Below are 16,051 nucleotides of genomic sequence, written 5' to 3'. Positions count from 1 at the left end.
AATATAATCTTCCGGTGTAGAAGCTACCCAAATCTTATCATCCGCCGTAAACCTGGAGAGCTCTAGAGCTGGCTGTGGTTTCCGAGGTTTTGAATGTTTAACTAAATCGTGAATTTTGAATATATAGAAATGACCACTGTTTCTGTGCATATATCTAAGGTTCATATAATGAAGTGTCTAGCATCTTTGCCCCGTTACCAAGGGGCATAACATAGTTAACTCATAAGTTAACTGTTGCTGGTTTAGTTTATCTAGTGGCCACAGGCCTTTAAGATATGTAAGAAAGATAGAGGTGTCCCATGTTGTAGTATACCTGGGAAGGGCTGGTCGAGACTGATAAACCCCCTTAATAAAACGCTGCACCAAGGAGTGAGTTTCAATTAGATTATTGCCTTTTAGAATAACAAATGATGACAATTTGCTCCTAGAAGTATTAATACTACCGTAACTAAGTCCTTTATTAAACAACTCCTGAAGGAATTCAATGACACTGTTCACAGAAAGGTAAAGGGGATTGATGTTCTGTTCCCTGCGTATGATAGTCATTTATCCAGATACACTTGATATTGCTTCTTCTGAGTATTCACTAGATTTCACTTTGTGAGATCAGCTTGAAAAACCGCTTTACGGTTCTCATATATATATATATTTACCTGGAAGTCTGTCTTACAGTTGAATCCCGAAATTTGAGTTTCCTTGCCCGTCGGGCAGAATCCGCTAGCCTGATCGCAAAATCCGCTGACCCCGGGCTAGCAAACACGACTTTCTTAGCACGCTGTCGGTAATCCATGTTTGAATGCAATTTCTTTTAAGTCCTGTGTCTATTTTGTGAGCAGAATACCTGGTGAATCTGCAAGATTGCGAACTAGAACAGCGCTTTTGAGTTTGGCATACCATGTGCTTTGTCAAGTGACTTTAGTAGCCGCTATTTGCAGAATCAAAGAGTTTCCGATGTTGCCGAGAACGGCAAAGAAATGTACTAAATTATAAAACGCATGCAACTGCGAGGCATGCAGAACCTTTGCTTTTGCTCCAAGTATATTATGAAACACAGTAGCTGAGCAGGAAATAAGCACGTCGCAAATTTTTTCCGGAAAATCGAAATACAGTACCCTGTAGTAGCCTTTTATCTTTACAGACTTGCGTCGTTTTATGGTAATCGCATCTATTGAGATTATAAGTTCAAAAAGATCCTTTGGGTGAAAATAAGCTGAATATATTCCGGTATTTATTCAGTTAATTAACAATTATTAGGCGAGGTTGGGCAAAATATCGTGATGGTCACTGGCGAGCCGAAGCCGAAGGCAAAGGAAAATAACTGATCTGCGAGACACGACATTTTGGGATAACCGAGTTCAATAATTGTTTTATCATTCCATGACTGAGTTTGTTTTTCACAATTCCCAACGATTAAATCACTTTCTGAAAGCTCAGGAAAGCGAACTGCCATTTTCGCGCAGAGCGTGGTTTCAGTTGCACATGAGCAGAATATTATTTGCAGCAAGGCAGTTATTTTCAGGTCATGTGGTGGGCTCTCGGCCAATGAAAAGGAAGGAAAAATACATCGAATGACAATCGATTTTGTTCGATTCCGTCAGTAAATCGTCAACTCTAATTTTGCACCCTTGTTGATGAATTTACTGCCGTTTAAGAGCGATTTCACCGAAATGGAGATAAATTTATCTTTCCAAAAAGCTTTCTTCAATACTTCGTGATGCTAAAGATCTTTCTTGTTTGTTTTTCAAGCTGCAGAATATTCGTTAAACATTCCAAACACTGAGCACGGCAACATTTCGTAACAAGTTCTTCAATTTGGAAATTACAGAAATTTGCCAGCCCGACTGAAGTCTCTTCCAACATGTCGAAACTATTAATTTCCTCTCGTATACCGGTGATTGAGCAAAATATCGTGATGGTCAGTGGCGAGCTGAAGCCGAAGGCAAAGGAAAATAACTGATCTGCGAGACACGACACTTTGGGATAACCGAGTTCAATAACTGTTTTATCATTCCATGACTGAGTTTGTTTTTCACAATTCCCAACAATTAAATCACTTTCTGAAAGATCAGGAAAGCGAACTACCATTTTCACGCAGGGCGTGGTTTCAATTAGGCATGAGCAGAATATTATTTGGAGCAAGGCAGTTACTTTCAGGTCATCTGATGGCTCTCGGCCTATGAAAAGGTAGGAAAAATATATCGAGTGATAATCGATTTTGTTCGATTCCGTCAGTAAATCGCCAACTCTAATTTTTCACCCTTGTAGATGAATTTACTGGCGTTTAAGAGCGATTTGACCTTAAGGTTACTTCCCACCTTCGCGGGTGCCCTTCGGCTAAAACATTGTACGCGCGCCTGTTTAAATGAAACCCCAGCAAACTATATATCATTAGAAAGCTTAATAAATGTTCTTTGACCTTTAAGAAAAGGTTTCTTCAATATTTCGTGATGCCAAGATCTTTCTTGTTTGTTTTTCAAGCTGCAGAATATTCGTAAAACACTCGAAACACTCCGCACGGCAACATTTCGTAAAAAGTTCTTCAAGTTGAAATTTCAGAAATTTGCCATCCCGACTGAAGTCTCTTCTAACATGTGGAAACTTTTAATTCCCTCTCGTATACATTCTCGTATACCGGTGATTACTAACTGGAGTTCTCCTATTAATTGCACATGACCTGTCGCGATCTGACGTGGGCAACGCGAGAGCGAGGGACTAATCCCCCGAGGGTATGCAATACACGCGCGCTTGCTCGCATTTTTCTCGTGTTCTCCGTCCAGTAGGCAAACTCAAAGGCAATAGTTTTTAACTTCTGAAACACTTGAGTGGTTCACTGATTTCTCCCTAACTTATTTTGATGAATGAAAAAGGATTTGCTGGACTGTCGAATTATTGGGTCTTTGCATTGAAACTTTGTAAGATTCATTCAACGTTCTCCAAACCAAAGTAGCGGTGAAAATATCTTAATTAAGGAATGACCTGTTGGTTACTAAAATGAAATCATTTTGGGTATGTCTACACTATACCGGATATTTCTTTCGCCGAAAGGAAAAAGCATATCGGATAGGGCTTTTAATTGTTTACGCATAGCAACGTTTTCGGCGCAGTTTCTGCGAGAGAAGGACTCTGCACCGCTTCAACTTAAAATCAATCTTTATGTATTGGATAGGCTTCTGTGCAACTTTTAAACTTGTTTTGTCACCTCACCACACCTCACCTCTTCGCGCTCTGTTGCGCATAAGGCCTCAACTTGTTTTGTAAGCCAGGCAAAAGTCGTCGTCACAGAGCGAGTAATAGAACTCTTTCCCTATGCATCTTTAAAAAACCCTTTCAGTCATCAAAGCTTTGAAAATTATTTCCTTGTTCTCTTCTTGAGAACATGTGTAAGGGTATCTTTTCAGAATGAGCAAACCATGCTTTCTTTTCCCGAAAGAGGTGAATTAAATGAAATCCGCTTATTACATTTATTCATTTATTTTTGTTTTAGGTCCTTTTCGCCATTGTGGCATTGCTTTATTATCACTAACTCGTGATGTCCTTGCACCCTTATCGTGATGAGGAGTTAAATCATTTCAAGTGTTTGTCTCTGGTTTTAAATGAATTCCCAAAGGCTTTACGTCAGACTTTTAAGACAATGTGGGACACCACCATTGGGCATCGCCCTGGCTACCAGCTTTGGGATGACTCCACTGCTGTGAGAAATCTCTTTGTCTCTGAAGAAGGAGGAACAACTAAAGTTCCTACCCACCAGTCGTACAATGGATGGGATTGCACCGCCTTATTCCAGGCTACCATCTTTGCAAATTCCTTCAGAATTCATTCCAAAACACTTAATGATTTGTATGTGAAGCCCCGAGCTGTTCCTCATGGAAGTTTCCATGGATCTGTGTTGAGCCCAGTAGGAGATAATGCCGAGACCTTTGCACTGGCTATTGATCAGCTTCGGCGTTTGAGGAATGCAGTTTGTCATTCTTCTCGCTTGGAGATGGACAAAGCAACATTTGACCAGAACATTCAGTATGCTAAAGAAGCGTTCAAAGCTCTGGGAATTCCAACTGCATCGATTGATGTTATTGGAAGTTTGACTGTATCTGACTTTCCGACAACAGAAGTCCGTAAGTTGGAACAACAGGTAAGGGAAGAGAAGCAAACGTACATAAAATGTTTAGAGAGCAGAAAAGCAGATATGGAAAAGATTGAGGAGTCCTTAGCATCCATAAAAAAGGAAGTGGAGAGCCTCAATGTCAACAAAGAGGTCGCGGCTATGCTAGAGCAAAGGGTAGAGGAACATATGACTTCAGCTGCGGAGGGCTTGAGGATGCAAAAGGAGGATATAAGTGCGTTAGGGAAGGAGATCCATGAGCTAAAAAAGAAGGAGGAGGAACGATATAAAGAAGTAGAGCAAAAAGGTAAAACACCAGAACAACTGTTTTCAAGCCTCTTTTTAAAAACAGCCGCAGATAGCAATAGGCATGACAAACAACACGCTGTCTATTAAAATATGACAAAAAGACAAACAGATATTCCACGTATTTCGCGTGGTTAAAAGAAAAACAAACAACACAAGTCACATAAAGATAAACGAAACTTTTACAGTACCGCTTGAAACTATTTTTGCATTTGCTACGGTTCTTCCTAGGTCAAAATGCGGATTCAATATCCAGTTTGACCGAGATAAAAACCTCGTCTACGGCAAAGCGGTTTCACCTAGGTTTTTCCGTTGATTTACTCCGCTTTGTTCGCTTTGTCTTCCACTACATAAGGCAGGCTTAAGTTTTTGAAATTGCCACAACTGTGACATTTATAAAACTGCGTGTTTGGAAATTGATGGGGTCGAAAAGTGAAGCCAACATACAGTTTCCCAAGTCGAGAGTTTTAAATCCTTTCCTTCGTTTCAAGAAAACTTTCTTTTTATAAGCGTTGTAATTAAATAGTTTCTTTGTTTCGAGCGGTACAGTAGTTATTAAATTTGCTCTACATCTAAGCTAATCAAAGCCAAAGGTCAATTTCTGAGATGACGTCACAAACAAATTTTCTTTCTTTATTTACGTAGTTAGTCTACTATGTTTATTATAACTAGATCATTTATGTCATGACGAGGAGTTTCTGCAGTGACGTCATCTTAGGAACGTGGCCAATATTGCACAAGGTCTGTCTTCATTTAAATGACTGCAACTGAAGTTTGCTACGATGCATTGAAAAGGAAACGGGAAATATGCCTGCTGTGGGTGTCAATTTACCTTAATTGCGAATAACATTTTCGGTTATGCGCACAAAGTTGAAGATGATATTTGTTTTTACTTCTTAATATCTTCTCTCTCAATAACGAAAAAATGGATATTTAAAAAAAGATTAAGCAACGTCTACTTTGTGTTTTACTTTTGCATTACAAAGACATCAAGTCAACAGTCCCAGGATCTGTTCTGCCTTCAATGATTCCAAACTTCACTGGTCGACGGAGTGAATGCCAAGAGATCGTGGATCTCGTGAGTTCCGAAGGTACCCGAATCGTGACGATCTGGGGTTCACCCGGATTCGGAAAGACATCGGTTGCTATAGCGGTGGGGCACCAGCTGCAGTCTCGACGCTTTCCTGTTTGTTTCCTTTCATTACGAGGACTTCAGACAAAGGCACATCTGACATCGAAGCTTTTCAGCATCGTAAGGCAACCCACCCTGAGTCAGAGATCAGAATCTCAGCCTCTGTCCTTTGAAGATGAGCTAATTGAGACCCTCGGCGGCATTTCAGATTCCTACGTATTTATTCTTGATAATGTAGATGATCTGCTAGAGAGTGGCTTTCCAAATGTAAAAGACGACGTCCTGCAACTATTTGAAGAAATTCTCACGCGAAATACAAAGATAACTCTAGTGGTGACGACACGAGAATCATTTGAATTTATCAACTTGAATTTCCAAGGGCACAAATCAATAAGAATAAGGTCACTGGATGACACCTCATCTCGTACCTTAGTTCATGAATTGGTGCCAAATGCTACTTCCGATGACTGTGCACAAATTGCCCAAATATGTGGTTGTGTGCCTCTTGCAATGAGGTTAATGTGCTCTCTAGTTTCTGAAGATGATGTTCAACCAAGCCAGTGTTTGATTGAGTTCACTGAGTCCACAACAGAAAGTATCGTCGACATCTTAGACAATACAGATTATCCAGCTAATCAAAGATTGCAGTTCTTATATGAAAAGTCCTTCCACAGACTTTCTCCCGAACAAAAAGAAGCATTTGTGTCTTTGTCTGTTCTTCCGGGATGTTTCACCACGACTCTAGCAGCAGCTGTATTGAATGTTAGGAAGTGCAAGGCCATCACAATGTTGAAATTACTCCAAAGAAAATCCTTTCTCGATTCAAACTCCCAGCCTGGAACATTCATAATGCATAAGCTTCTTCAGTCATTTGCTAAAGAAACAGGAGATCAGCGAATGGAAGAAATAGTAGCAAATGCAAAGTGCCGTTTCCATGCGCATTACATCTCTCGTTTCGACAAACTGAATAATGAGTTTCTGAATGGTCATTCCATGGATGCATTCATTGCATTCTATGAAGAAAAACAGAGTTTTTTAGAAAGTCTAGTAGACGGTTGCACAGATCCCAGGATAGCCGAGAATGTTTTTAAAGTTTTGATTAAAGCAGAAATGTTTCTTGACACGTTGTTTTGGTGTTCTATGGAATCTGACAATTTTGACACTGTCTACGATTCGGCCTTAAAGTCAGCCAGTGCTCTAGGGAATACACATTACCAGAGGCGTTTACTAGCTTCTAAAGCATTTGGTGAAATTACCTGGGGAGCAGGAGGAAGTTCAATGCAACTTCTCGAGAAGGCATATGAAATCCAGTCAAAATCTTGTTTAGTTTCTGATGATGAAAGGAGTAAATATTTGTGTTACTTTGGCATCTGTCAGCTTGTTAACGGCGAGGTTGAGAGCGGGATACAGTGCCTGCAAGAGGCTCTTTCTTTAATGCGTGAAAGTGGAGAGCAGAAAATTCTAAGGCTCGTTGTTAACCAAGTCATGGCGGTCTACTATCAGTTCTTAAATGACCCATCTACCTCGACTTACTACTATGACAAAGCACGCAAGGAATGCAGTTCTGCTGCAGACGAGCAACTGATTGTTATTCCACCTCTGGGACGCAAAGGAAAAAAACCAAAAAAGGGCAAAGAGCTTCAAACAAATACTTTTGACTCGGGTAATTATTGGCCATTGCAATTCCTAGTTATATTTCACATCAGGAAAGCAGCAAAGAACTTCTTTGACACTGACACCCAGCAATTTGTAATTAACCCTGCCCTTCGAATGTTAAATGATCTCCAGATAAATTCCAAAACCCCTTTTCATTTGTTTCATTTTTGCGGTAATGTTATGGTACTTCTGGGGTCAACATTCACAGAAGAGGGAATTGTTGGATCAGGTTTCGAAGAATCAGTCGCACGTCACCAAGCAACACTCGAGCAATTCAAACATAGCTCTTCAGGCCCAGAGGAGAACGTTGATTCAACCGTGACCCGTCGTTCTCAAGAATGCAATCACCCGCTTGCAAAGATCTACCAAGACTTCGGTAATTTGCACCACCACAAGAAGAACTACTCCAAGGCTCTTTATTTCAAGACGTGCGCTCTTGATATCCTATTGAGAACAAATAAACAACAAGCAAATGCATTCTTAGCCCATAGCTACCATTCACTCGGGGTGACACAGCATTCGTTAGGTGATTTTACCTCTGCTCTGCAGTCTGATCAACGGGCATTAGATGTGCGAAGAAAGTTGCTCGGAGAAGATCATGCAAGCACAGCTGATAGTTACCATTCACTCGGGGTGACACAGCATTCGTTAGGTGATTTTACCTCTGCTCTGCATTCCTTCCAGCGGGCATTAGATGTGCGAATAAAATTGTTCGGAGAAGATCATGCTATCACAGCTGAGAGTTACCATTCGCTCGGGTTGACACAGCATTCGTTAGGTGATTTTACCTCTGCTCTGCATTCCTTCCAGCGGACATTAGATGTGCGGATAAAATTGCTCGGAGAAGATCATGCAAGCACAGCTGATAGTTACCGTTCATTCGGGGTGACACAGCATTCGTTAGGTGATTTTACCTCTGCTCTGCAGTCTCATCAACGGGCATTAGATGTGCGAATAAAGTTGCTCGGAGAAGATCATGCAAGCACAGCTGATAGTTACCATTCACTCGGGGTGACACAGCATTCGTTAGGTGATTTTACCTCTGCTCTGCAGTCTCATCAACGGGCATTAGATGTGCGAATAAAGTTGCTCGGAGAAGATCATGCAAGCACAGCTGATAGTTACCATTCACTCGGGGTGACACAGGATTCGTTAGGTGATTTTAGCTCTGCTCTGCAGTCTCATCAACGGGCATTAGATGTGCGAATAAAATTGTTCGAAGAAGATCATGCTATCACAGCTGAGAGTTATCATTCGCTCGGGTTGACACAGCATTCGTTAGGTGATTTTACCTCTGCTCTGCATTCCTTCCAGCGGGCATTAGATGTGCGGATAAAACTGACCGGAAAAGATGATGCAAGCACAGCTGATAGTTTGTTTTTATTCTGGTTAACAGTAACCTGTGTTTGTCATGAATGGCTGGAATTTCTTTGCCGTTGAAAGACGTAACTTCTGAGAGTAAGAGGCCAAAAGAAAGGAGATAAATCACATAACCAAGGGAAGAAAGTCCCTATTTGGCTTTTTTTTTTACTTTGGAGAAGATTCCACATCGGATTTAGGATTGATTGGAAATCTCTCGGGTTGTGCTGGATAAATTCACCTCCGGTTGACCTCCAATGACTACAGCAAGCTTTGACATTCAGAGAAAACAATTTGAAACACCAATAGTGAAACGATCAGATCATGTAACGCCTTTGTTCAAGACTTTACATTGGCTCTCAGTTGAGAGGAGAATTCAATTCAAGATCCTCATAACTTATAAGACCCTGCATGGACAGTCAGCAAACTATTTGATTGCTTTAATTGACGAGTACCATCCGTCTTGAATTTTAAGATCATCGTCACACCCCTAGGGGCACCATATGTCAATTTTCGGAAAATATCTGTTCGGAAGACGATTTGAGATCTAGAATTTTTGGAACTTTTGTTGTAAAATTTCTTGCTTGCCTGCCTGTCCTAGGCTTTTCGAACCTCTAAAAAATGGTATAATTGACCATTTTTAACGGATTTTTTACCCTAAAAAGGTCACCTAGAATTTTCAGGAGCCTTTTTTCTGGCTGAAGTTTTGATCCCTACAATTTTCGGATCACTTGGGGATAAAAATATGCCTATATCTACCGTTTAAATACTAAAATACGTTTAACGATGCTATGTCTAAGTGGTTTTGAACTACGTTCTCGTTGGGTGCCCCTGGTCACACTTACTACTTTATCCTAAAAAGATTAGAACTGACTTTTATGGTGGCAGAGCATTTTCGTTCCCAGCACCAAAACTATGGAACTCTTTGCCTGAGAACATTTAAAAAGCGAAGACAGTTAACTGTTTTAAACCAACTTAAAACGCATCTTTTTGGAGAGTCCTTTTTATCATTGATTAGATAGGGTATTTATTTAGCGACAAAATGGTTGTAAGGCGCATTGATCTGTGGGAATGCGTCATTCAAGAACTATTTATTATTATTAATAGTTGATTATGCATTCTAATTCATTTTGCATACATTACAATGTGGTAAGTTATACGATCCGAAGGCCTGGCCAGATAATATTCCTCAAACTCGTGCCGCGTTTTAAAGCGTTGTTTCGTGGCATGACTTTCAACTTATATCTCGGTCGGAAAACTGGTACTAAGACATGTGATCAGACATGCGGCGAACATGTGAGCAGCCCCCCGTCCTCCCGGAAGGGGGGGGGGGGGTACTCTCTTTAATGGCCTATACGGGGAGGCTCCGCCCGAAAAGGGTACCTTTTTCACGCTTCAGGTATATAAAAGGGTAGAGATTTCACGAGTCGAAGTATATGAAAGGATTTAGGAATTTAAAAGGGCCTTTCATTATATTCCCATGGAAGGTATACGAAAGGGTACCATTTTTCAATGGAAGGTCTACGAAAGGGGTATCTTTTCTCCCAAAAATGGTTTATAAAAGTGTAAGGGGTCGGACCTCGGGGCGGAGCCTCAGTCGCCGTAGCTCCGCTATTTCGTGCTCTCATCGATGGATTTCGGTAAATTTAAGGACGGTGCCTACTAATTCAAATGTATTTTTGAGCGGCTTACTGACTATGCGGGAAAAGCAGATCTTAACAAGTGTTACTGAAATCCAAAAAGAAAAGTGGGGGTAACCACGCAATTTTCGAAGATAATTCATCAACAATATTTGTAAAAAGCTTTAAAAGATAAAGCAATGTATGGCGTTCTTTTCCAGATTCAAGCTTAATTATCTCTGAAAAAATACGTGGTTACCCCCAATTTTCTATTTGGATACCAAGAGCACTTGCTAAGTTCTGCTTTCTCCGCATAGTTTTGAATCGCGCAACAATATCCCTGCATTAATAAACACCGCCGATAGGCAATCGGAGTATCTCGAGATGCGCAGAACGTATGCGCAATAACAATAGTAGGCACCGTCCTTAAACGCTTCGACGGTAGCATTTATCGAAATCTGAGGGAATTGTCGGTTGTTTAGTTTATTTGCTAACGAACAGGACTTTGAATCCCCTTGGCTTTGGGATGTTAACCGTATTTTGATTGCATTTGTTGATTAGTTCCAGGCCGATTAGTTCCATGTAGCTTAATCTTTATCCGGTCAAATATTGTTTGGAATTGGTGGAAAAGTAATCTGAAGGCAAGATCCATAAAAGTGAACCTGAACCAAGGAACGGCAAATTATGAAAATACTTTATTCATCAGGGGAAATACTCCAATCAGTTGCACGGAGTTTGTTTACGATAAACGAGCATGCAATTGCAAATGTTTGCTGATATTTGTGCTTTCGTTTACAAATTAGCTTTTACGCTTAAACATCTGAAACATTACCGATTAACACGAAATTTGAAGGCTATAAATGTAAATATTTTAGATCTATTAAACTTCCGAGTGTACGTAACTGGCGCTGTCACTCAACGTGTCAACAAATCGTAGTTTGTACAGGGGACATGCTAACCTCGCATGGACTTTGACAATATGATATATATCGATGAAAAACGTGGATTCTAGCAATAGACAGAGGCTAAAAGTCAGCTAGTGAAATTATATAATAAAGTGACGGCGTAGAACGCACTCTCATAATCTTTGATTACTACTTACTAGTTGTAAACGGTAGGCCGTCACCCACATGAAGCGGTTTTTAAAAAAAATCTTCACTCTGTGGAAGTTCAATGCATACCAGTTAGGAGATCCTGCGACTTGCATTTTCTGCTTTTCTAGCTTCTAAAAGTTTGCCTTCGAAATCGTTCAGTTGTAAATTTTCTTATATCTAGTGTCCTCAAATCTTAAAAAATCTGCACTATGCACTCTTTTGAAAATCAGCCGAATCTCTCATTCTAGGCCGCTCTCCAAGCGTTTTTTGTTTTTGTTTTTTTGGCGTAATAAAATTCTTTAGTGAAATGAAAGATAATCACAGTCTTTTGCAACTGTAGTTGAAACGCAACCAGGCGTAGGAGACCCCAACACACAATCCCAGGCCCCAGAAAACAGCGGCAGTCCTTGGTCATATTTAACACTTTTTACCCTCCTTAAGTCACGAGCATTGCGATCAAAAAAATGGAATTAAATTCTTAATCCTAGCGTTGGGTTTTACTCCTTTGTCAACTCGACAAATATCAACCAGCAAAAGGATTCAAGAAGCGCCGGTGGCCTTGACCTTTTCTCCGGAGTTAATGGTGTTCACGTTTGACGATGTCCAGTCTGACAAGGTACTCAGTGTTAAAAACACGAATCTCGTGGAAACGGTAGCCCTAAAAAGGTTTCATATTTTGGGGGGTTGCATTATTCAGATTATTGATGACGGCAAGGCCTTATAGAGTTCATTTTAGAGGGTTCTTTGCATTAAAACAATGGATATCCAGTTCATTGAAGCATGATACAGTCCCAAGAGTAAATAACTTGTATTGTTTTATGCAAAGTGACCCCCAAAACGTGTTGCATTATGGGATGGGTTCTCGAAGTTCTTTCATGTGATGGTGTCAATTTATCGATTGGTTCAAATTTGAAACTTGTCCCAATTCCCTGCGCAATTCTGGGATAGCCCATGCGGTTCATTTCGTATGTCATTTCATCGCTATTTTCCTGTATCTCTCGGGTCCTCGCGGGTAAACAGTTTGCATAGAAAGGGAGCAGACTTAACATAACTTTTATCTCCCTTCTTGATCTTAGCTTCCTTCCACTCAATGGGAATTTTCCTCGCTAAGAGGATACTGTAAATGACCTAATAAAAGCCCGGGACGTTTATTAAATGACTATGTTTGTGTTGTAAGGGGAGCGTTGAATAGATATGAGGCGTTTACTAGAGAGGGCCGTTTATATCAAGTTAAGGTGATTCCCTAGTATTGCACTGCGCATCCTTTTCTGCGCATAACACAGCGTAGGCCACGTTCGTATTAAGGCATGGCTAAGAGGCTTTATGGTCAAATTTCACGGCTCAGTTCTGTTTTCTTTGTCTCACAAGTCTCAACGGATATTTCTAAACTAAACAATGTTTGAATTTAACCATAAAGACTCGTAGCCATGTGTGAATATTGATATATCGAACGTGGCCAAAAACATTTCAAAATGGCGACCTTTCGTGCCGGAAACCTCGCAAGAAACAATAATGGCCGTTTTCAGAGCACAGCAGTAAACAGCAAAACAAGAAACCTTTTAGACTCTCGCAAAACAAAAAGTCGAGTAATAGCTTTGATGATGCTAAAGAACATTTCAGTCCAACAGTGAAAGTGAAACCTTGCTATCGGGGAGACGTGTTGTCGAGGGGTCGAGCTTGGTTTGCTTTCTGTTTCCTCCTAAACGAGGTTGGTGACCTATCTTTTTTTTGGCATAATTTTATTCTCTTACTCATCCACTTTGTGCTGTAAAACAATTTTGAAAAATTTACGTCAGAAAAAAAGGTTACAGGAAAAAAAGGATTCGTAGCCATCACTCATGGACATAAAATTGTCTCCTCGAGATCACGCACCCGAGGAATATTTGTAGTCAGTGCCTTTTCAAGACGTGTGCCTGTGCCATAAAACAACATTAAATTATTCCTTTTGAGCGATACAATTCACCTGTTTTGTTATTTCAAGAATTACGTCAAAGCTGTGCTTCCTGTTCCTGCAAAACGTAGCCTGAATCGATAGAACAAACTTGTCCTTGATAGATGAAGTCGCAATGATCAAATGAGTAACTTGACCAAGTTGTATCTCGCAAACGAGCTTGGTGACCTATTTATTTAATTGTACATTTCGAGTCACCATAATATAGGGAACAATCGAGAAAAGTTTAAAGAAAATCTTACGACAACTTCTATTACTAAGGAATCACCTTAACTGTAACAACTAGAAAATCCAAATCAAATCAAGGATAAGGATACTGATCTGTTATCTCTTCTTGTAAAGAGCAACATCGAATTAGAGACGTCACTACTGGCTGTCCCCTCGAGGCTTAAAAATTAATATTGGGGACAATGTTCTTTTTGATGGGGTAACACCAAGGAGCCCATGAGTAGGAGCTTGCCTCTCCCATAAAAGCCCTATGAGTCAACCTTTGCTCGTATCTTTCTATTTTTAGTACGCCACGAGTTCTTCGGCTCTGCACACACTGTTTAGAATGGCCAGTCAGAATATAGTTATTGTGGAACAAAGACAAAACTAGCAAAATCAATGTATGCAAATTGTGCAAATTGATGTAAATTGTTGTAAATGTGAGTTTCCTGCTAAAGGATTAGTTCTAAAAATAGAAAGATACACGCAAGGAGGAAGTGTGGCCCAGTGGTTAGGGCGCTTGCCTTGAGATCCGAAGATCCCGGGTTCAAGACCCGTTCTCACCATTCGCTGAATTTGTTCCTGATAGTCCCTGGTTCAACTTCCCAGCTGCACTTGTAAATAGCCAACTGGTTTGCCTCCGGCCAGTTAGGATTCTTAATTGTTGTTGTTGTGTTTCGTTGATTGTTTCATTGGCCCTGTAAAGCCCCTATGGAGAGCAGTCAATTAAGTATGTAATGTAATGCATGGGGATGCTCCTAGTCATGGGCTCCTGGTAACACATTTTAAGAACAAAGTGGATTGAGTATTCTCTATTATGAATTCAAAAGATCAATGAGAATTACAGCTTCTAACCTTGAACACATATACACCCACCTTCTTCATGAATAGCCGATGTCACGTAATTTCTTCAATTGCAATAGAGCTTGCTTTCGATAGCAAATGAAACGTGCTGTAAACAAGAACCACGGAAGCCACCCCCGTGAGTTACTGAGTACTGCAGGCCCCAATGAGCCACACGAACGACTTATTTTAGGGCTGAACTTTCTTGTTCTTCTTTGTTGTTGTTGTTTTGCTATTTGAGCCTGAAAGTATTCTTAACCTTTTCTTAAACTGAAGTTGTGTAGCATAATAAGTTCGACTATAACTAAACGAAGTTGTTCTTCGGTGTAGCATGCAATAAGAACACCACATTGTTAATGTTAAAAGACTTCGCTAAGTATTCGAGTGAATTTTCCTGTGTAGACTACCGCGGTTTGCATTTCTTTTACCGTTATTTATGCTACTCACAAAAACAAAAAAACAAATGAGCAAAATAATTTAAAGACATTCTTATCTCACTCTCAGCTTGGGTATGTTGTTATGTACCAGTCAAATCGAAGCTTCAACATCCCCCTCGGGCAACCCCCCGGGCATTTGAATTTTTGGAAAATTTTTCTTGAAATCCCCCCTCCCCGGGCCAAAGAGCTGTTCAAATGCCTCATCATAGGTGTATTTCAGATGATCAAATGGCCCCATCGAATTCCCCACCCCGTAGGAGCGGTGATCAAATGCTTCGCCCCCGGGAAGACTAAGATGATCAAATTCCCTCCCCCCGGGCAGGAAAAGGCGTCAAATGCCTGGAATATGCCTGGAATATGCCCGAGGGGGGGGGGGGGGGGGGGGAAGATGTTGAAGCTTCGATTTGACTAGTAGAAGTCATTAGTATGTTCTTGAAACTTTGGTTGATCTCCTGCGTGAAAGGCGTTCTTTTAAACTGAAAATGTTCTTATAAAAAAAGAGTGTATCGAGCCAGTTATGAGGTAGTAATTATAAATAGTGAGCTGTAGAGATGTAGATACAAAGAGACTATACATGAAAAACATATTTCCACTGCGGGCTTTCTTTTCTTTGCTTAGCTAACTGCCATATATAACAGCTGCCGGGTGATGGTGTAACACAAATGATCTTAACACTCATTTTTTCTTTGTTACAAATAAAAGCACATTCAGAATGAAACCATCTGCAACTGGTGAAATGAATGACAAACGGGTTTCAGAGACCGCCCTGTATGCGAGTGACTTGACTGACGAGCAATACTCTGCTTACTCTGCTCGAATCGTGAACAGTCCTGCCGAAATATTGCAAGACAAAACACTCCAGGGGTCAAGTATTCATACAGAACTTGTGTAACGCGAGAGCTAAGGTCGAGTAGTGCAATTTCTCTCGCGGTTCTTAACAACTGAAGTGGAATGGCTCTGGTCTATGACTGGATAACTTTTTTCATTAAGTACGTCATTGAACGTGTTATTTTATAAACTGACCACGAGACAAAGGTTATCACTTTCGTCCCTCCAAAATGCTGATAAGAAGTGAACTACATCTAATGACTCTTGTTTGTGTTGTCTTTTCGGCTAATGGATTTTGGATGTCACAGAAGCCAACTCCGCCGGTAAATGAAATCAAGACGCCAGTAATAATTGGTAACGTAAAAATCTTGTTTTACTGAGGTACTATTGTTAAGTACTCTTCTTTATTGCGCATCAAAAATAACGACACCAAATTATTTAGTTTCATAAGAAGGGTCGTCTTAAATTAGAAACAACAAGGAAGTCATAAAAGGACTCAATACTGGAATCACTGCTCTCG

General features: G+C 40.4%; 1 protein-coding gene and 1 pseudogene across 2 annotated transcripts in view; both read left to right on the top strand.

The window, feature by feature from the left end:
- LOC138049229 (uncharacterized) overlaps positions 1-11,534 on the top strand; it is a 16,040-nt gene extending 4,506 nt beyond the window's left edge. For both annotated transcript variants that reach the window (XM_068895403.1, XM_068895404.1), the window contains 2 exons: positions 3,485-4,406; positions 5,392-11,534. In XM_068895403.1, the coding sequence (XP_068751504.1) occupies positions 3,530-4,406; positions 5,392-8,633 (4,119 nt within the window). In that variant the 5' untranslated portion in view covers positions 3,485-3,529 and the 3' untranslated portion in view covers positions 8,634-11,534. The remainder of the gene's footprint in view (positions 1-3,484; positions 4,407-5,391) is intronic.
- Positions 11,535-15,551: 4,017 nt separating this feature from the next.
- LOC138049233 (phosphatidylcholine-sterol acyltransferase-like) overlaps positions 15,552-16,051 on the top strand; it is a 32,132-nt pseudogene continuing 31,632 nt past the window's right edge.

Source organism: Montipora capricornis, chromosome 5, assembly GCF_036669925.1.
Source record: "Montipora capricornis isolate CH-2021 chromosome 5, ASM3666992v2, whole genome shotgun sequence".
NCBI lineage: Eukaryota > Metazoa > Cnidaria > Anthozoa > Scleractinia > Acroporidae > Montipora > Montipora capricornis.
The sequence above is the reverse complement of the archived record's forward strand: the minus strand, read 5'-3'. Positions and strand labels throughout refer to the sequence as shown.